This window comes from Gaeumannomyces tritici (assembly GCF_000145635.1).
Source record: "Gaeumannomyces tritici R3-111a-1 unplaced genomic scaffold supercont2.4, whole genome shotgun sequence".
Lineage (NCBI taxonomy): Eukaryota > Fungi > Ascomycota > Sordariomycetes > Magnaporthales > Magnaporthaceae > Gaeumannomyces > Gaeumannomyces tritici.
The window spans coordinates 4,365,100-4,383,455 of NW_008804548.1; the positions used below are offsets into that span (position 1 = coordinate 4,365,100).

An 18,356-nucleotide genomic window follows, 5' to 3' on the forward strand; every position below is an offset into this window, starting at 1 on the left:
CCACCGACGCTTTCTATAATTACGCCGCTTGGACGCCGCTAGCCTAAGCCCAAACGGCCAACGTGCAGACGGCGCGAACCCCTAGACCCACCAAGGAGCGCGTGAGGCGGGTTAGCCATCGTTGAACCGGCGTCAGGGAAAAGCACACGACTTCCAACAGCTCTGACCTGAGAAATTGCACCTCGTTCCCGGCCAAGTCGGCACTTGCTGGGTCCAAGCTGAGCCGCGCGTTTTGGTCGGCGTTTTGACAGTAGGGTATATAACGTCGGGGCCGTCTTGACAGGTCCGCGTCTTGGCATCTCGGCATCAGCTCTTAATATTAGTCCTCATCGCCCGCTCGTTACTCACGTCACTCTTTATCCGGCTTCTGCCGTCACTCGCTCTATCCGCTCTTTATCGCTCTTTACCATGGCCCGCATGCTGTCCGTCGTCATGTTTGCGGCCACTGTGGCCGCAAACATTAACTTTACCTGGGTCCAGCCGTCATGCAGCCCTGACGACACGTTCAACAAGTGTCTGAGGGGGCAGCACTGCGAGAACGTCACCTGCATGCCCAACTACCACCCCCAGAGGGTTGTGGCCCATGCCGAGAAGCGGGCCAACCTGATGCTCGGTAGGGTCCGCCACCGCAGCCAAGTCGGGATCACCACGGACGGCAGCTGCGGCGCGGCCAACGGTGGGACCATGTGTGGCTCCTGGCCTCAGGGCGGCTGCTGCTCGCAGTACGGCTGGTGTGGAAACACGTGCGTTCCCTGGCGTCTGCTGACCAAGGTGCTGCTAACCAAGGTGCTGCTAAAACGTGCTGACCAAACAGGCCTGCCTACTGCGGTGCCGGCTGCCAGAGCGGCCCCTGCTCGGCCTCGAGCCGGGTCTCGACGCCGGCCGTGACCAGCAGCGCGACCCCGAAGCTTTCTGCGAAGCTGACTACCGACGGGACCTGCGGCTCTGCAAACGGCGGGACCGTGTGCGGCAGCTGGCCTCAGGGGGGATGCTGCTCGCAGTACGGCTGGTGTGGCAAGTCGTAAGTACCGTCTGCCCCACGGATTCGCAGCTGCTAACCTGTTAGGCCGGTTCACTGCGGTGCTGGATGCCAGAGTGGGCCTTGCTTTGGGCAGAGCTCCGTATCTAGGTCTGCGACGTCCTCTCGTGTGTCAGGCAGCTCTAGTTCTGCCTCTTCCACGTCCAGCACGCCGTCCAGCATGCCGTCCAACACTTCCTCCGGCACTTCCTCCAGCCCGACTCCCTCTGGAGCCCAGACCACCGACGGCACCTGCGGGGTCGCAAACGGCGGGACCGTCTGCGGCAACTGGCCCCAGGGTGGCTGCTGCTCGCAGTACGGCTGGTGCGGTAGCTCGTAAGTACACCCTGATCCACGGATTCGCAGTTGCTGACCAACTAGATCCTTTCACTGCGGCATCAACTGCCAGAGTGGGCCGTGTTCCGGGTCTAGCTCCGTGATCAGCACCGGATCCATGAGCTTGACGATGTCCATCGGCTCCAGCACATCCACAGGCTCTACGGCCTCCTCGGCCTCCTCTGCATCATCCACAGCCTCATCCACAGCCTCATCCACATCCTCCGCACCCACACACTCCCCTCAGACTACCGACGGCACATGCGGTGCCACCTACGACAACACCATCTGCGGCTCCTGGCCCGAGGGCAGCTGTTGCTCCATGTACGGCTACTGCGGCACCAGGGCAACCCACTGCGGTGCCGGCTGCCAGAGCGGCAACTGCACCGGACCCCCGGTTCAGCGAGCCCCCGGCCCCCAGCCCGCGCCGGCGAACCCCAACCCCGGCCGGTTCGACATCATCGGCTCGTCGGGCGTCCCGGCCATGCACGCCGGCCTACTACCCAACGGCAAGGTGGTGTTCCTGGACAAGGTCGAGAATTACACGCAGCTGCGGCTAGGCAACGGCCAGTTTGCCTACTCGTCCGAGTTCGACCCCGTCTCGTGCACGAGTAAGCCGCTGGCCTACAAGACTAATGCCTTTTGCTCGGGCGGCGCGCCCCTAGCTGACGGCCGCTTCATGAGCATCGGCGGCAACGCACCCCTCGACTTTGTCGACCCCACCGTCGGCGACGGCTTCGAGGGTATCCGCATCTTGAAGCGCTCGCCCGCGGACGCCTCGCTCGACGGCACCGCCTGGGCCGAGGGGACCAACAGGCTGTCGAGCGCGCGCTGGTACCCGACGGCGCAGCTGATGCCTGACGGCCGCGTCTTTGTGGCGTCGGGAAGCCTCAACGGGCTCGACCCCAACGTGCCGGCCAACAACAACCCGACGTACGAGATGCTGGACCGCAACGGCGTGTCGTCTGGCGTCTCGGTGCCCATGGCCATCCTGCAGAGCACGCAGCCCTATTACATGTACCCGTTTGTGCACCTGCTGCCCGACGGCAATCTCTTTGTGTTTGCGGCCAAGTCGAGCCAGATCTTCAACGTCGGCGACAGCACCAATACGGGTCGCGTGGTGCGCCAGCTGCCCGACCTGGCCGGCGACTACCGTACGTACCCCAACACGGGCGGCTCGGTAATGCTGCCGCTGTCGGCCGCGACCGGCTACCGGCCCGACGTGGTCATCTGTGGCGGCGGGCCGTACCAGGACCTGTCGGCGCCGACCGAGGCGTCGTGCGGCCGCATCCAGCCGTCGGCCGCGTCGCCCGACTGGGAGCTCGAGTCCATGCCCGAGGGCCGGTGCATGGTCGAGGGCGTGCTGTTGCTGGACGGCACCGTGCTCTTCCTCAACGGCGGTGGCCGCGGCGGCCAGGGCTTTGGCGAGGCCGAGGACCCGACGCTCACGGCGCTCATCTACGACCCGGCCGCGCCCAAGGGCCAGCGCTTCTCGACGGCCGCCACCAGCACCGTGCCACGCCTGTACCACTCGGTGTCGCTGCTGCTGCCCGACGGCACGGTCCTGGTGGCCGGCAGCAACCCGGTCCAGCAGCCGGTGCTCGAGGCCTCGCCCGAGAACCCGTTCCCGACCGAGTTCCGCGTCGAGCGCTACACGCCGCCGTACCTGTCGGGCGGGCGCGCCGCCTACCGGCCCGCCAACGTGACCATCGGGGGGCCAGCCGTGCTGACACCAGGGTCCGGGCCGGTCGGTCTGGGGCTCGGGAACGGCACGACCGTCGGCAGCAACACCATGGCGCTGCGCTTCAACCTGGCGCGGCCGGCCAAGGAAGTCAAGGTGGTGCTGTACAACAACGGCTACGTGACGCACTCGGTTCACATGGGACACCGCATGGTCTACTGCGAGTACACGGGGCTGGCCGCGGGGTTGCCGGCGCAGTCCATCACGGTTCAGGCGCCGCCGAGCTACAGCATCGTGCCGCCGGGCTACTACCTGCTGTTTGTGGTGGCCGACGGGGTGCCGAGCCAGGGGCAGCAGGTGTTGGTGAAGTAGGTTGATGAGCGGGCTGATGAAGGGGCTTATGGACCAACGGACCCAACTGTAATGTGTGAATGGCATTTTTATGCAAATATTACTAAACCTAAGGCTGGGGCAGTCTGGTCCTCCCCTAATGTCCAGTGGTTGAATTGAAGCCGACAAGTTCCTCTCCTCCGTTTCTTGCCCTTCACTCAAGACCGCTTGCACTCGGTCACAGCAACCTCAAAGTCGGTCGGGCCCGTGTAGCGCTGCGTCTGCACCGCCCCGTTGTCGTCAATGACGAGCTGGTCGGCCGGGATGTGGTGGCAGTAGTCCTGGTCGGTGCGCGAGTTGGCGCGCAGCCAGACGGTCAGGTCGAGCCCGCCGCCCTCGGCCTTCTTGACGCCGAAGCGGTAGCTCTGCTCGCAGGCCGTCATGTTGACATCGGGCAGCATGTCGGGCCCGTTGAGCGTGATCTCGCACTTGGTGGGCTCCCAGCCGGGGATGGGCTGGCTCTCGATGCCGAACGAGTACTGGCAGCGCACGCTGTGGGCGATGCAGGCGGCGTGGAAGTCGGACACGTGGAGAAGGAGGTACTGGCGGGCCTGCAGGGTGGAAGCGGAGGCCGAGGCGGCGAAGAGGATGGTGTTGAGGAGCTGCATGTTGGGAGGCTGAGGCTGAAGTTGGCTGAGATGCTGGGTGATTTGAGAGATGCTGAGCGATTGAGAGCTGGGGTTGAGAGATGAGCGGCCGAGATGTTGAGCTGAGCTGAAGAGCAAGACAAACAGCACCACATGTGCTCCTCGGCCCCCTTATATACTCATAACTCGTTGCCGTCTCTCACCGTCATGCCAGCCCCTTCAGGCACTGCCAATCGCTACCATGGCCCATGGCCCATGGCAGGACAGCTCCACCTGCTAGCACTGCAACGGCGGGGGCCGATACGAGCCATGTCGTCACCTTTTGGGGGGAGCCCTCACGGACGACGGTGGCGAGCAGGGTTCAGGCTGGTGATCATGGCTCGTTACAGCGCGGCCCCACATGGCAACCTTTTGCTCCTCGCGCCCGAGTGCCGGCTGCTCTAGGGTTCCCGGCTCGGCGCCCGTGCGATTCGGTCCATGTAACGTCGCCATCATTTTGACATTTTGACCGCGGGGTTCGTATTTGAAGCTCATCTCCGCCATTTCACCTGCCGTCACACCCACCACCAATAAAATGGCAGTTGCACCCAAGGAACTTGAGGGATTGGGGCTGGAACCGGAACTGGAGCTGCCGGTTTTTCTGGTCTGACCGGGCTGGGCTTCTTCTGCAGTCGGTTTCGCGGCCGTCGCCAGAAACACAGCCAGTCGCTGGTGAGGGTGCGGACTCCCTCGGAGATGCCCCCGACGATGCCCCCGACGATCCCGACGACGCTCCCGACGCTCCCGACGACGCTCCCGACGACGCTTCCGACGGCGTACCCGACGACGTACCCGACGGAGCGCGTGCGCGGCTCCACGGGCGGCGGCAGAGCACGCGGCGGAGTAGGCGGTAGAGCAGGCGGCGGGGGAGGCGGCGGCGGAGGAGGCGGTAGAGCAGGCAGTGGGCGGTTCTCGTCCGGCAGGCTGTCCTCGTCTAGCGAGTAGTCCTCATCTAGCGAGCAGCCCGAGCATTCCGAGCAGTCCTCTGGGTAGTCCTCGTCATGGTGTCCCGTGAAGCGCGGGCACTCGGCCAGGTGCTCGATGAAGCGAGAAGTGTGCGGCTTGAGGGGAGAGACCATGTACCGGCGCTTTATGGGCGGTGATTTGGGGGTTGCGGCGAGCAACGGTGTATACGCATCGGGATAGCTGAGTTTGATCTCGGGGCAGTCGGAAAAGACGCACCACGAGTCGGACATGAGTGTTTGCTGCGAGTCACTGGCCTGCGCATCAGAGGTGCCTGACGTGGGATATCGGGTGCTTGCCATGGTGAAGTCTCAGGGCCGAGTTGATGTCGATAGTTGGTGTATCGGTAGTTGGGTTGCATGTGGCGGCCAGATGCTATTTATTTGGTGGCTCTTGGCCAGTCTTTGTCGTCTGCGGATATTTTTGGACATCAGACAAACAACCGGCCTTTAGATGGCGGGTCTAGATGCCAGGTAAAGACCGTTTTCTGGCAGCTTCCAGCGCATGACAACCCTTTGTCTTTGCCATGCGGGTATCGATGCATGACACTTGCTACCACGATTTGATAGAAGCAAGGTCTAAACTGGTTCGGCTACCGTGGGCGGTTCACGTTGGATGTCGACACCTCCAAGGGAATAATATATCGACGGGTTAAGCAGCTCATCGAGCACCACGTGAGCCTTGTCCGGTCCAGCGGCGGGGGAGGGGTCACAAATGGTTTAAAAACCCTGGTCAGGACATGTTTATAGGTATGAATCCTCAGGCTGCCCTGTGGAGCACATTCACAAACCCAGCTAACGACGAGCTAACTGCAGCAGTTGACGAATACCAGAGACGAAGACCAGAGGCGAATGCTAGGACGAATGCCAAGGCACACGGCTACTGGTCAAACCGTTGGGCAGATGTGCAGTGATGTGCGTTGTGCAGCTGTTGTGCATCATCACGTTATGGATTTTTACAGCCAATCGGACAGTTCCGAGCGGGGCGGCGGATACGTGGCAGGCCAAAAGGGGCTGGAGTTGCTGTGGTAATTTTGCTCCGTGGCAGACATGCGGTGAGCCGTTGGGCTCCAACTGCACGCGCTTTACCCCGGCCGAGGAGCTGCATGGCAATGGAGTACATAAGAGCTGGCCGGTTCTTCAGAGAAGCGAGAGGACGAATCATTAGACCACAAGTAAGTGAGTAGCGAGTAGCAGCGAGCCAGCAGTGAGCCACAAGACGTGAGCCAGAGACGTGAGCCTGCGAGACAGCGAGACAGCCAGCCAGAGACTGCGAGCCAGAGACCGCGAGCCAGAGACAAACGAGGCGGTCAGGCCCATGGACAGCCCAGCCACCCCCGCCACTCCCACCAGCACGGCATCGCCCATGCTGCACCCCTTCGCCACGCCGACGCCGTGCAAGGCCGACGGCTGCGAGGCATCGTGCCACGCCCCCTACTGCCCCGACCACGCCTGCCAGGGCCTGGCGGCCGACGCGCCATGTAGCGAGCCCGCCCAGCCCGGCAGGACACACTGCGCCCGCCACGTGTGCAAGCTGCCCGGGTGCCGGGACCTGTGCGAGGACCCGGCCCTGGCCGCGCGCGGGCGCGAGGCCTGCCACCGCCACCGCTGCGTCGACCCGGTCTGCGCCAGCCTGCGCGACGCCGCGTCCGGGAGCCGCTACCACTGCCTGCGCCATGTGTGCTGCGTGCCGCGCTGCTGCGAGCCCGTCGACGGGCCGGGGGGCGTCGAGAAGTACACGACGGCCTGCCGCGACCACACGTGCGTGTTTGCCGACTGCCACGCCGGCGTGGCCGACGAGTTTGACCGCCATGGTGATGGCCACGACAGACACGACGAAGACGGCGGCAGCCCGCAACTGTGTCCCAAGCACCGTTGCCGCTTTTTATCCACAGCCGACGACTGCGACGCCGACGATCGCGGCAGCTACCGCAACATGCAACTGCAACTACGCCGCCACCCTTCCCAGCCGCGCCAGGCCCTGCCGGAAACGCAGTGCCACCACCCCGTGGCCGACGCGCGCGCCAGCTTCTGCGCGTCCCACGCGTGCGCCCACGAGGGCTGCCTGCGCATGGCGTCGCCCGGGGCCGGCGACCGGCGCTTCTGCAACCTGCACGGCTGCAAACGCTGCGGCGGCGCCATCCCGGCCTGCACGCCGGCCCAGCCGCGGCGGTCGGCCCAGTACTGCGAGGTGTGCCTGTGCCGCAACAAAAAGTGCCGCTCGCCCCGCCTCGTGCTGCCGCGCCGCTACCACGACCCGGCCCCGGCCTGCCCGCCCGAGTACTGCGCCTGGCACGACACGTACTGGCGCTGGTGGCGCGCCGCCTGGGACCAGGGCTTGGCCGCGGCGCGCCTGAGCAGCGACTCGGCCGACTCGGCGTCGTCCGAGGCCCGCGCCCGCCGCATAGCCGAGGAGATGACGAGCGGCGGCGGCGACGGCAGGGACTGGACGGCGACCGAGTGCGGCCGGTCCGGCTGGGACGCGGGATGGCGGGCGGGATGGGCCTACGGGCGCGAGTGCGAGGTGCCCGACTGCGGCGCCGAACGCAACCGCGGCAGGGGGCCGTACTGCGGCTCCCACGCGTGCGAGGTGTTTGGCTGCCGGGCGCAGCGCGCCGGAGACGGGTACCGCTTCTGCATCGCGCACGAGGCGGCGGCCGAGTGCGACGACCACGCGCACGACGAGTACGTCGACGACGACATGGTGGCCGTGTGCGACGGCGACGCCAGGGAACAGGCGCGGGCCCGGGAGTCGATGGACGGGCTGCCTGGGGACATGGGCGGAGGAGTGACGATATCGGTGCGATGATGATTACGAGTTTGGATTTATAGCGATATACCACCACTCCACTGGGAATACCACTGGAAGACGACTTGTACGGACTGTATGAAATAACTGATATCTGCATGCAATACCACTACTAATTCACGATACCCTTTCCCTACACCTACACCCATCAACTACACGGCCGTCTTCTCCGTAACGGCCGTCTTCCTCACAAGGTCGTCCTCGTGCTCGGCCGCGTTGATCTCCTTCTCGATCTGGTGCATGTCTGTGTGCGGGATGGCCGAGTCGCCGTCAAAGATCTTGGCAATCTCCTCCAGGGTCGGGCCCTTGGTCTCGACGTAGAAGAACCACACAAAGATGAGCTCGACCGTGTCCCAGAGGGTGTAGAAGAGCATAAAGTGCCAGTGCTCGGGGAGGTTGTTCCAGGCCATGCGGTTGGTTTGGCTGGGAGCAAGGCAGGTTAAGGTTAGCAAGGCTCGGAACGGGGGACAGGAGAGAAATACGTACTTTCCAAGAGCCAGGATGGCCTGCACCGTAATGTTCATAATCATCATGCCCTTGGCCCGCAGGTGGAAGGGCAGCACCTCGAGCGCGTAGGCGACCAGCAGGCCCGAGAAGCCAATGTCGTAAAAGATGCCAAACATCCAGATGAAGACCAGCTGCGCGTAGCCCGAGGCCTCGTTGGTGCCGCCCGAGTTGCCGTATATGGCGCCCGTGATGGTCCAGAAGACAAACGACGCCACCATGCCGAAGACGGAGGTCAGGAACAGCGGCCGGCGGCCGAAGCGGTCGACCTGCATGGCGGCGATGATGGTGACGGACAGATCCAAGATGGTCTTGCCCGTCGAGATGCCCAGCTTCTGGTTCTGGTCCTTGATGCCGGCGCCCTCGTAGATGGTGTCCATGTAGTTGGAGAAGAGCGCGTTGCCCGAGTACTGCGAGATGATACCGAGCGATACGATGATGGCCAGGCGCCAGCGGTTGCCCTTGGTGCGGAAGAAGTCGAGGTAGCTCGTGGCCCTGTCGGCGTCGCGCTCCGTCTGGATGACGTCGCGGATCTCGCGGTACTCGAACTGCACCGTGGCGTTGTTGACGTCGCCGCCGGCGTGCCACTTGGCCAGGATGGCCAGCGCCTCCTCGTTGCGGTCCTTGTTCACCAGGAAGCGCGGCGACTCGGGGATCCACCAGATGCCGGCCAGCTGGATCACCGACGGCACGATCTGGATAAAGGTGATGGAGCGCCACGACCACTCGCCGGCCACGTGCGAGGTGCCCCAGCCGATGCACGACACGATGAGCGCGCCCAGGTTCCACAGGCAGTTGTAGATGGCCGTGACGGGCCCGCGGTGCTGCGGGTGGCAGATCTCGGTGAGCAGGAGCGGCGACGCCATTTGCGCGAGCGAGTTGCCGAACCCGAGCACGAAGCGGCCGCCCAGGTACATGCCAAAGTTTGGCGTAAAGGCCGTCAGGCAGCCGCCCAGGCACATGAGCAGGCAGCCGGTGATGATGGCGATGCGGCGGCCGTACGTGTCGGCCACGTAGGGCGTGATGAAGAAGGAGATGATGGAGCCGATGTTGAACATGTTGATGAGCACGCCGAGCTTGTTGTCGTCGTCCACGGCCTCCTTGAAGAAGATCTTCCAGTTGTCCATCTGCTGCGACGTGTTGACCAGCATGCCGTCGTAGCCCGTCGTGGCCGAGGCCACCATGAGGACGACGGTGCAGGCGTAGAGCTTGCGCAGGTGAGGCTCCTTGGTCCACTCGACATGCTCGAACCTGGGGGCCTCGGCCTGGGCGACCTCGACCTCTGACTTGACGGCGCGAGCGCCGACGCTGATGTTGGGAGCCATGATGTTGGATGGGGCGGGTGGCGGGATGGCTTTGGGATGGGGAGGAGATGAGAAGCGTGGTGGGAGGCCAAGGGCGACTTATACTCGGGACGCAGGATGGGTGTCTGAACAGTCTGAACGCTATCTGAGCCCGTCCCACGGTACGTACCAAGATGGGGCGCCAATAGACTTCGGGTCAAGCTTGCGGAGTGCCTGGCCGGTCGAGGTCGACGAACAGGGGACACGAGCATCGAGGCCCACCCCATCCGGGGTCGGTAGAATGGATAATGGCAAAAAGGATGAGGGATCATCTCGCGAGGGGCTGGACGCACCCGACAGACTGGTAGTACGTCCTCCAGGTCATGCCAAACGAAGGCTCGCTTGGGTCCAATCGCCGAGGCGGCACGGATGGAGCTCCAAGAAGAAAAGGGCTGTCAAGCATTGAGTGCCATACCACCCTCTCGGCCCCTGCAACGGCGGCCAATCGGCTGCTTCGTCTGGGGGGGTCTGCTCTCGTAGACGGTCCGGTTTGCCCTGGCGTGAACGTGAGCGTGGGGACCCCAGTGCGGCCAGGGGTCCAAGACAAGCAAGTCAAGCAAGTCAAGCAAGACCAAGACGCAAGCGAGAAGGACGAGCAAACCAGCCCAGAGATCTTGTCGTGGACAAGCATGCCCGCAAGCGTGCCCAGCGTGACAAGCATGTCCAGGTTAGGCGTGCCCAGCGTCTTCCGTGGCCAAGGACGTACCGTTCGAGCCTATAACCAGAGTACAACGACATGCCCGCAGAAGCCAAAAACATGCTCGACGCAACGGCGGTCAACTGGTGGGGTTGCGTTACAGTTACAGCAATGAAGCGCTGGCGAATGAGCAAACCCAAAGGAAAAGGGCCGGATGGAGAATTGCCTTGGAATTAGGCCGCCAATCACAGGTGGGAAACGACGGGGGTGTCCTGGGGTGGCGAGACTTGGACTGGAAGCCTCGGGCAGCGTCCCTGTGAAGGATTCAATACTGACAGCCGCTGGATATGGCGTCCGTCCTGCCGTGAGAAAAGGTCCAGGCCTGGATATGGCTTCCGTCCTGCCGTGAGAAAAGAAAAGGCCAGACCCTCGCCTGTGGCGCCAATAGCGCGCTGGCTCTCGGTCTTCGGCACGCAAGCGACTCCACGAGACCAGAGGGAGGCTTCTACCCGATATTCGTTGGCGCCGGACCCCTGTCCCTCCACGCATCCCTGGCGAGAAAGCTTCATTCACCCGCTGGGTCGGGCGCCACCGCTGCGTGCCATCGCATATCCACCCTGCGCGCCCGCGGCGTGGTCGTCTGCCGCGATTCTCGCCCGGGGGGCAGGCAGGGACTTTTGGTCTGCCCGAGCAACCATACGAGCTGGCCAAGGGAGCCGCGCTGATCGCCTCGCCTGTAGCCCACGCGTCCGGTGGCTTATTGCCTCGTGGTTCGCGCCGTGGCAATATAATATACAGGCCGCGATCCGCGTGGCTCGTTTATACTTACTTATGAGGCGGATCTGCATGCAACTTTGGCGAGGACGGCGAAGCGAGCTGATCCTCGACGGGTGAATGCTCAGCTCGGCCAGTCCGTTTCTGGCAGCCAGGCCGACTTTTGGCTGCCATGCCGGCCTTTTGCTGCCACATATGGCCATTCCTGACTGCCATCTCCGGCCATTTGCGCGTCAATGCCACGGCCTCTGCCGCCATGCGGAGACACATGATGCCCCGGAGCTAACGACCCCAGCCGGGACTGTGGGGGAGGCTAGGGTGGCGGGGTGGGAGGGGTGGGAGGGGTGGGAGGGGTATCCTCCGGCAAAATGGGATGGGTTCCGAAAGTCAGCTCATTCTGGCAGCCGTGTCGTTTCACGTTTCGTTTGTACGCTCCGTTTATGCATTTTGTTTGTACGTTCCTTTTGTGCGTTCCGTTTATACACGTCCCGTGTGTTTCCATGCGCTTTCTGTCGGGTTTTCACTGTTTTAGACTGATAAATCTTAACAAACACGTATTCCGCCGGATTCGCACTTTCGTTGCAGTATTACGGTTCGAGCTCGCAGTTTCCGTGCCTCCCTCAGTCAGCAGTGGTCCGAAGGAACCGAGCCTGCAGGTATTCAGCCTAAATCCCGCTCGAATCATGTTGGTCCGTCTAAATAGCTCAACCGGGAATTTAGCCGGCGCCGCCTAGACTCCACGCTGCCATCAGCTAGAGTCTGTCGTACCGGCTGCGGGTTGGCAGGCAGTTGGCTCGCATCGGCCCCCAATATTGCCACGAGAGCAACGGTCTAGAAGCGCCACAATCTCATACGCGAAGTCGGCCGTGGAAGTCGGCGCGGGTTTCCGCGTGGCTGTTGGTGTTGACGGCTGAGTCCAGGTCTGGACCAACAGACGGGACGCAAGCTTCCTGACCTCAGAGCAAGCTAGATATTTGACCCGGACCCAGACCCAGACCAAGCCAGGCGCAAAGCTTGTCCAGACTTTACCAGAGGCCCGGAGATCCGCATCCAAAAGATCCGCATCCAAGAACCGACTCTTGGCGAGACCCTTGTCACAGGCGGCATGAGGCGTGGTCACCAACAAAGCAATAAAACATCAACTCGTAAATGACATAACTACTCAATATTTACAAAGAAATCCACCCATCTAGCACACTCCTGTCGGCAAGGTAAAGCTCTCAGTCCGTCTGCTCGACGAGTAGACGGCGCCGCTGCCCAGTCCGCGCCTGGCAAAGCCGGTCCAGATGGCGCACAGGTTCTGCCCCCCGGTCAGGGCGCGGTCGGCGTCCAGGATGGCGTCGCGGGCCTGGACAAAGTTGGGGCTGCAGGGCTGCAGGGCCATGCCGTCAATGACCAGCTTCTGGGTCAGGAACTTGCCGTCGGTGGGCACGCCGCGAGCGTCCAGCTTGGGGTAGATGTCGGTGTTCTTGCCGTGCTTGGCGATGAGCTGCCACATGACCTCGTACAGCATGGTGGCCCAGACGGTGCCGATGGGGTGCACGGTACTGAGCGAGTTGACGCTCGCGTACGTGAGCGGGTTGACGGTGCGCGACGTGCTGTAGGGGTAGGCGCGGATTCCCTTGACGTCGTTGTACACCCACGAGCCCATGGGGTAGTCGGTCGCCGCCGTGTCGGCCGGCTTGAGCCGCGCCGCCGTGGCCATGAAGTCGCCCCAGCCCTCGCCCATGCCGCCCGACTCGAGCGCGCTCAGGCAGCCCGTGTTGGCCGGCCCGCCGGTGAGGCGGTTGGACAAGCCGTGCGTGTACTCGTGGATCACGACGCCGGCCTCGAACGAGCAGTCGCGCTGCGGCGAGCTGTACGTCCACATGTACATGTACATGCGCCCCGCTTGCCCGTCGGGCGGCGTGCTGAACTGCGCGTTGTCGGTCCCGCCCCCGTCCTGCGAGTTGAGGATGACGGCGTCGCCCCCGCGCCCGCCCTTGCCGTTGTTGCTGGTCTGGAAGTTGCCCGCCGCCTCGTTGAAGCCGAGCTGGTAGAGCAGGTCGTGGTAGGTGTTGGCCGTGTAGAAGAGCTGCGCCACCGACGCGTCGCGGTACGACGACGCCGGCGACATGGCGGTCGTGTAGGGGAAAGTAAAGTTGAGCGCCGAGCTGACGGGCCGGTAGTTGTTGATGTAGGCGCTGCCGCCGTTGGGGTTGACCTGCGCGATGCCGTTGTTGCCGCGCGTCGTCTCGTAGCTGCTGGTGCCGTCGTTGTGCCACTGGAACGGCGACGACGGCTTGTCCCACGGGTCCGTCACCTTGATGCGCGAGCCCTCGGTCGGGTCGTTGACGCCGTACGGGTACACCTGGTAGGTGGCGTCGGCCACGTAGTCGACCACGTTGTGCACCTTGGTCTTGTCGGCCGCGTCGACGTAGCTGAGCAGCCAGTTGGTTTTAACGTCGGTCTCGACACGCCACGTCAGCGCGAGCGAGCCGTCCGCCTGCACCAGGTACACCAGCCGCGCCTCGGGGTCCGACACGGCGCCCGACGTGCCCTTGAGCGTGTACGTCTCGACGCCCTCCTTGGCCTCGGCCTTGGCCTGGCCCTCGATGGGGAGCTGGAGCACCGTCTTGGCGCCGTCGAGCGCGACCGTGGGGTCGTCGAAGTCGCGCTTCTTGAGCGGGTTCTGCTCGGGGATCTTGCCGGTGAAGAAGCTGTTGCCGTACGAGAAGACTTTGCCATCGAGGATCTGGAGGGCGTTAGCGGAATCAGGCATCAGGGGACCACTGGACCACTGGACCACTGGACCACTGGACCACTGGACCACTCGGACTTACGTTGATGTTGATATCGGCATTGTCGATATCAATACCGTGAGCCTGCTGCTTCAGGTTCACGTGCGCCACGCCGTTGGTGCCGACGTAGTGGTCACCGACGATGCGGAACTCGGCGCCCGGGACCACCTTGGCCGCCAGGTCCTTGGCCACTTCGAGGTAGTCGGCACGGCGCGCTACCGAAGCGGCCGGCGAGCTGCCAACCTCCTCGGCCTTGACGTACTTGGCCGTGGCCTTGAGGCGGAAGGCGTTGAGGTCGACGGCGCGGCGCGAGACGCCGGCCTTGGTCGACGGATGGGGGTGGGCCGCCACGGTGGCAGCCGCGCCCATGAGGCCGAGCGAGAGGAGGGACTTCATCAACATCTTGGTGGTCAGGCGAGCAGTCAGGCGAGCGGTGCAGCTTGTCCGGTAAGACGAACATGTCTACGGAGACACCGTCGCCTCTTTATAGGTCCCTGACGCCATCCAGTGATCCTCCAGCTTGATCCCTCAACCCACCAGCATCCCTCCCACCAGCTTTATCTCCCAGCTTCCTCTTCCGACAGCCAAGGCCGCTATCAGAGCCATCTCTCCACTCGCCGTCGGCTGGATGTAGAAGGACCTCGGGACTTGATGGATGCCGAGTAGGATCCGACGCGGTCAAGAAGGAAGGTGACGGCGACATGGGGAGAATCGCACACGGGCCGTGCCAAGACGTTGCGATGGTTGTCTCCATAAGCCCTGAATCAGGCGTGGCGGAGAGGCGGGGAGATGGGGATATCCCATGGCGGGGATAGGATATCCCGTGCCGCAGGCTCCCATGACTGATCAACATACTCGTCTCATGGAGGATACTCTGAGGCACAGCTTCCGCGTTGGGAAGCTCAACTCTGGTCCAACGCTGGGCTGTCATCAATATCCGATAGACGCTGACTGACACCGCCCGGCCAAGAACAGAAGGACACAGCGGCCTCTGATGGCAGGGTGATGCGGGGCGGGTATAAAGACCTTCCCAATGCGGCAAGTGAAGTGGTCTAGGTTCAGGGGCCGGCAGTCGGTCGCGCAATGCCAAGCGGCTTTACGTGCTTCACGGCAGTCGGAGGCATGGCTATATTGCGGGCAGGATTGTTGCAGGCCCAGTGAGGCCGTGTGGCCGTCACCCCAACCTGATTCCAAGCACGAGGGTTGGCTTTGGGACATCTGGGCGGACGTTCTGGGCAGTTCCGGGAAGTGCTCGGCAGTGGATTCGCACGGCCCAGAGGCACAGAGGCAGTGTGGCAGTCTCGCCTGTGCGTGCCAGGATCGCTTCCTACGTCGGCTGATCTGTGGCTGTGCTTCAGGGGCTAGGGGGTCTCAGCGCAGCTTGCGCATCTCCAGGATGCCTTGTCTGTCTTCACAAATGCCTTGCCGCCGCCAACGACAGATCCAACCAAATCACCAGACGCGTCGGGCTCTGTCATCCACTCGTTGGTCCAACATGCAGCCTGGCCTCGACCAACCCCGCGGACACGCAGACGCACGCAAAGCAGACGCACGCAGAGCAGACACAGCAGAGACGCACGCAGACGCCGGCCCACACTCCATCGGGTAAGCGTGCCGTAGCCAAACCACTCAAGACCCTTGAATCCCCAGCGCCAGTTGGCCTGCATGTCTCGACCCGCTGCCGGCCTCGTTGGCTGCAAACCCCGGCCGCTGGCTCGTGCCCACGAAAATGGCTCGCTCGAGGCGTTTTTTTTTTTCAGCCTCAGCCCCTACGCTTGGCGGCAGCCGTCGAGATGCCATCAGTTGTTGGCAGTGGCATTGTGCCTTTACAACTACTACAGATCGGTAGACAACAGATAGACGACAGATCGATAGACGACCTCGGTACCACAGATCGATAGACCGATAGACCGACACATCACCGATCGAACCCAGACATTACCGACCGATAGATGGTTACTCGCCCATCATGTCCAGCAACGACAGCGGCGGCGGCAACGACAAGCCCGATGCCGAGCTCTACGTGGCCGTCGTCTCGCTCGTCATCGCCCTGATAGCCCTCCTCGGGACCGTCATGCAGGTGCTCCAGCAGTACTACGCATCCGCCACGGGCTTTTCCAACTGCGATCGCCGCGTCATCGGCAAGTGGCACAACTACAAGGAACGCAGGTTCAAGTGGAAGGAGCTGCGGTTCGAGGTGCGGTTCAAGGCCCCAGTCGTCTTTGTGTGCCCGGCCGACAACAAAAAGGGGCCCGTGCCAGACGTGGTCTGGATCATCGACGGCTCGCCCAAGAGCCAGGAGGACACCATGACCGACTCGATAGGCGCCCAGCCGCCGCCCGTGCCCGTCGACGGCACCTCGACCCTTCCTCGCTTCACGTTGCGGCAGCGGCCGACCAACAGCAGCCTCAAGCAAAAGATCACCCGCACCGTCGACCGGGACCACGAGAAGCGGATACACACGGCTGACAACGAGCGGGCCACCTGGCTGACCATGCTCACCGAGTTCCAGCGCATGGAGATGGAGTCTTCGAGCTGGCAGGATACCGAGTACGGCTGGCACTCGGGCCGGCCGGGCCAGCCGCGGATCGACCCGCCCGTCTTTGCGGACCGCAAGCTGGCCATCGCGGTGCAGGCCAAGCCGCGCAGCTGGGACACGATGCCGCCCAACATCAAGAAGCCCTACGCCACCACCACCATGTGCCACCTGGTCGAGATGGCGGCCATGCTGGGGCTGCACTGGAAGGAGTTTGACCGCTCGAGCGACAAGTACCGCGCCGAGGGCAACGGCTACGTGCTGACGGGCTCGCACGTGCCGGACCTGGGTGTCGTTTTCAACTTTCAGATCTCGGGCAAGTGCAAGTTTGGCGACAACCGCGTGGTGCCGTCGACCCACGTCAAGGAGTTTGCCTTTGGCCTGGTGCCGACCGTTTTCAGGACCCAGGACGACGACCGCCGCCTGGGGTCGATAGCCGAGGACCCGCGCGACCGGGGGCTGCTGCTGCTAGGGAGCACCAACGAGGTGGCCGAGACGGTGGCCTGGTTTGGCTGTAATACGAGGACGGCGGATATTCTGCGGGACGACAGCAAGAAGCACGGGCACCTGTTTCCCAGTAAGTCCCTGACTGCACGCCACTGCCACTGACTGCCACTGACTGCCACTGACTGCCACTAACACCCACAGTCGCCTTTGAGATCCTCGGCATGCTCTCCAAGCCCCTCTACATCCCCAACATGTCCTTCCGCATGGTCCCGAATCCCACCGTCTACACGTGGGACACCAAGTTCTTCAACCTACGCAGGATGCTCGACGGCTTTAGGAGCCAGCTCGAGAACTCCGAGGCCGTCACCGAGTCGTATTCGAACGTGGCCACGAACGAGACGGCACCGCACCTGCAGCCGCTCCGCAACAAGGCCGAGACGGTGTGCGACGCGCTCGAGAAGCAAAAGGCGGACCGCGGCGAGAACGAGTTCTCGCTCGGGCTGTGCCATGCCCTCTTCCACTCCATCGAGTTCTGTGACAAGTACCTGGCCGGCGTGCGCCCCAAGCTCGTGCAGGTCGTGCTGCGGGAGCACATCCAGGAGATCCTGCGCATGGTCAACAGCGAGGGCGAGGCCGAGAAGTCGGCCATCGGCCAGCTCATGGACGCGGCGCCCGAGCAGCGCCACGCCGTCTTTATGCGCGTCTACTTTGACCACGTGCTGCCCCATGTTATCAAGACGTGCATCCAGAGCATCCGCCGCCGCGATACGCCCATGATGGGGTTGAACTCGCCGCCCGGGTCGCCACTCGCCTCGCCGCCCGTTTCGCCTGAATCCCGCCAGCGCGGCGGGAACCGCAACCTGACCACCGAGATGGTGACGGTGCAGGTGACCGAGATCTGGTGCACGCTTGTATTCCGGATGATGTGCTGGCTGTTGCTGCACGACTTTCACAAGAATGACCGGCAGATATCGAGCAAGAGCGAGGTGTGGGGGAGCCGGCTGCCGGTATATATTTGCTAGGTGCGGATACTGCTGGATACTGCTGGATACTGGTGTTGGATGTCGGATCTTGGGTATTGGGACGGGTGCTACTATATCGACGCCGGCTGCATGGGACATGTGTATGATTTACGACGGGTATAATGGACATGATCAAAACGGCCTGATCGGCCTCAACAGGTGTCTGATGACAACATCGTGAACCCATCGCTTGGGCTCCTCCTCCTCCTCCTCCTCCCCGTCATGCTCAACCTCGAGCTCGACCTCTAGCACGCCATCCCTCCAGCTCGCCGCCTGCACCCTGCACCCCACGCGTCGACTTACCACCCGCAGCATCTCCTCCTGCCCCGGCGGCAGGCCCAGCAGCCGCACGACGCGCAGCCGCGGCCACCGCCCCCGCAGCCCACCCAGCAGCCCGCCCAGCAGCCCGTCGTCCACCACCGCAGCGCCGTCGGCCGCCGTTGTCCGCCGCAGCTCCAGCACCTCGACGTCGGGGCAGGCCGCCGCCGCCG

At 63.3% G+C, this 18,356-nt stretch overlaps 9 protein-coding genes across 9 annotated transcripts in view; 4 read left to right on the forward strand and 5 right to left on the reverse strand.

The window, feature by feature from the left end:
• Positions 1-408: 408 nt before the first annotated feature.
• GGTG_08897 (glyoxal oxidase) lies at positions 409-4,228 on the forward strand (the record flags this gene model as incomplete). Its single annotated transcript, XM_009226739.1, has 4 exons — positions 409-743; positions 815-1,021; positions 1,067-1,354; positions 1,400-4,228. 4 exons carry the CDS (start codon positions 409-411, stop codon positions 3,405-3,407), a joined length of 2,838 nt encoding a protein of 945 aa, XP_009225003.1. The 3' UTR covers positions 3,408-4,228.
• A 328-nt stretch (positions 4,229-4,556) lies between these two features.
• On the reverse strand, positions 4,557-5,316 carry GGTG_08898 (hypothetical protein; the record flags this gene model as incomplete). Its single annotated transcript, XM_009226740.1, has 2 exons — positions 4,557-4,634; positions 4,663-5,316. The coding sequence occupies 2 exons, from the start codon at positions 5,314-5,316 to the stop codon at positions 4,557-4,559; spliced, it is 732 nt and encodes a 243-aa protein (XP_009225004.1).
• Positions 5,317-6,125: 809 nt separating this feature from the next.
• Positions 6,126-7,822, forward strand: GGTG_08899 (hypothetical protein; the record flags this gene model as incomplete). Its single annotated transcript, XM_009226741.1, has 2 exons — positions 6,126-6,188; positions 6,281-7,822. 2 exons carry the CDS (start codon positions 6,126-6,128, stop codon positions 7,820-7,822), a joined length of 1,605 nt encoding a protein of 534 aa, XP_009225005.1.
• A 152-nt stretch (positions 7,823-7,974) lies between these two features.
• On the reverse strand, positions 7,975-9,651 carry GGTG_08900 (hexose transporter; the record flags this gene model as incomplete). Its single annotated transcript, XM_009226742.1, has 2 exons — positions 7,975-8,245; positions 8,309-9,651. The coding sequence occupies 2 exons, from the start codon at positions 9,649-9,651 to the stop codon at positions 7,975-7,977; spliced, it is 1,614 nt and encodes a 537-aa protein (XP_009225006.1).
• Positions 9,652-10,871: 1,220 nt separating this feature from the next.
• On the reverse strand, positions 10,872-11,350 carry GGTG_08901 (hypothetical protein; the record flags this gene model as incomplete). Its single annotated transcript, XM_009226743.1, has 2 exons — positions 10,872-11,040; positions 11,136-11,350. The coding sequence occupies 2 exons, from the start codon at positions 11,348-11,350 to the stop codon at positions 10,872-10,874; spliced, it is 384 nt and encodes a 127-aa protein (XP_009225007.1).
• An 865-nt stretch (positions 11,351-12,215) lies between these two features.
• On the reverse strand, positions 12,216-14,883 carry GGTG_08902 (extracellular elastinolytic metalloproteinase). Its single transcript, XM_009226744.1, has 2 exons — positions 13,903-14,883; positions 12,216-13,814 (listed from the first exon to the last, which is right to left on the reverse strand). Exons 1-2 carry the CDS (start codon positions 14,260-14,262, stop codon positions 12,270-12,272), a joined length of 1,905 nt encoding a protein of 634 aa, XP_009225008.1. The 5' UTR covers positions 14,263-14,883; the 3' UTR covers positions 12,216-12,269.
• GGTG_08903 (hypothetical protein) lies at positions 14,554-14,958 on the forward strand. Its single transcript, XM_009226745.1, has 2 exons — positions 14,554-14,752; positions 14,836-14,958. Exons 1-2 carry the CDS (start codon positions 14,663-14,665, stop codon positions 14,914-14,916), a joined length of 171 nt encoding a protein of 56 aa, XP_009225009.1. The 5' UTR covers positions 14,554-14,662; the 3' UTR covers positions 14,917-14,958.
• Positions 14,959-15,621: 663 nt separating this feature from the next.
• On the forward strand, positions 15,622-18,356 carry GGTG_08904 (modin). The gene is made up of 2 exons (XM_009226746.1): positions 15,622-16,973; positions 17,045-18,356. Exons 1-2 carry the CDS (start codon positions 15,830-15,832, stop codon positions 17,863-17,865), a joined length of 1,965 nt encoding a protein of 654 aa, XP_009225010.1. The 5' UTR covers positions 15,622-15,829; the 3' UTR covers positions 17,866-18,356.
• GGTG_08905 (hypothetical protein) overlaps positions 17,932-18,356 on the reverse strand; it is a gene marked incomplete at its 5' end in the record, with an annotated part of 1,039 nt that continues 614 nt past the window's right edge. The window contains one exon of the mRNA XM_009226747.1: positions 17,932-18,327. Within this exon, the coding sequence (XP_009225011.1) occupies positions 17,998-18,327 (330 nt within the window). The 3' untranslated portion in view covers positions 17,932-17,997. The remainder of the gene's footprint in view (positions 18,328-18,356) is intronic.

What these genes read in the sequence shown, in the direction of transcription:
- GGTG_08902 (XM_009226744.1), bottom strand. Translation starts at nt 14,262, where the DNA reads ATGTTGATGAAGTCCCTCCTCTCGCTCGGCCTCATGGGCGCGGCTGCC. An exon ending in ATGCCGATATCAACATCAAC is followed by an intron (nt 13,815 to 13,902) that starts GTAAGTCCGAGT and finishes AACGCCCTCCAG; the next exon opens with ATCCTCGATGGCAAAGTCTT.
- GGTG_08903 (XM_009226745.1), top strand. Translation starts at nt 14,663, where the DNA reads ATGGCGGGGATAGGATATCCCGTGCCGCAGGCTCCCATGACTGATCAA. An exon ending in CTCTGAGGCACAGCTTCCGC is followed by an intron (nt 14,753 to 14,835) that starts GTTGGGAAGCTC and finishes GGCCAAGAACAG; the next exon opens with AAGGACACAGCGGCCTCTGA.
- GGTG_08904 (XM_009226746.1), top strand. Translation starts at nt 15,830, where the DNA reads ATGTCCAGCAACGACAGCGGCGGCGGCAACGACAAGCCCGATGCCGAG. An exon ending in GCACGGGCACCTGTTTCCCA is followed by an intron (nt 16,974 to 17,044) that starts GTAAGTCCCTGA and finishes TAACACCCACAG; the next exon opens with TCGCCTTTGAGATCCTCGGC.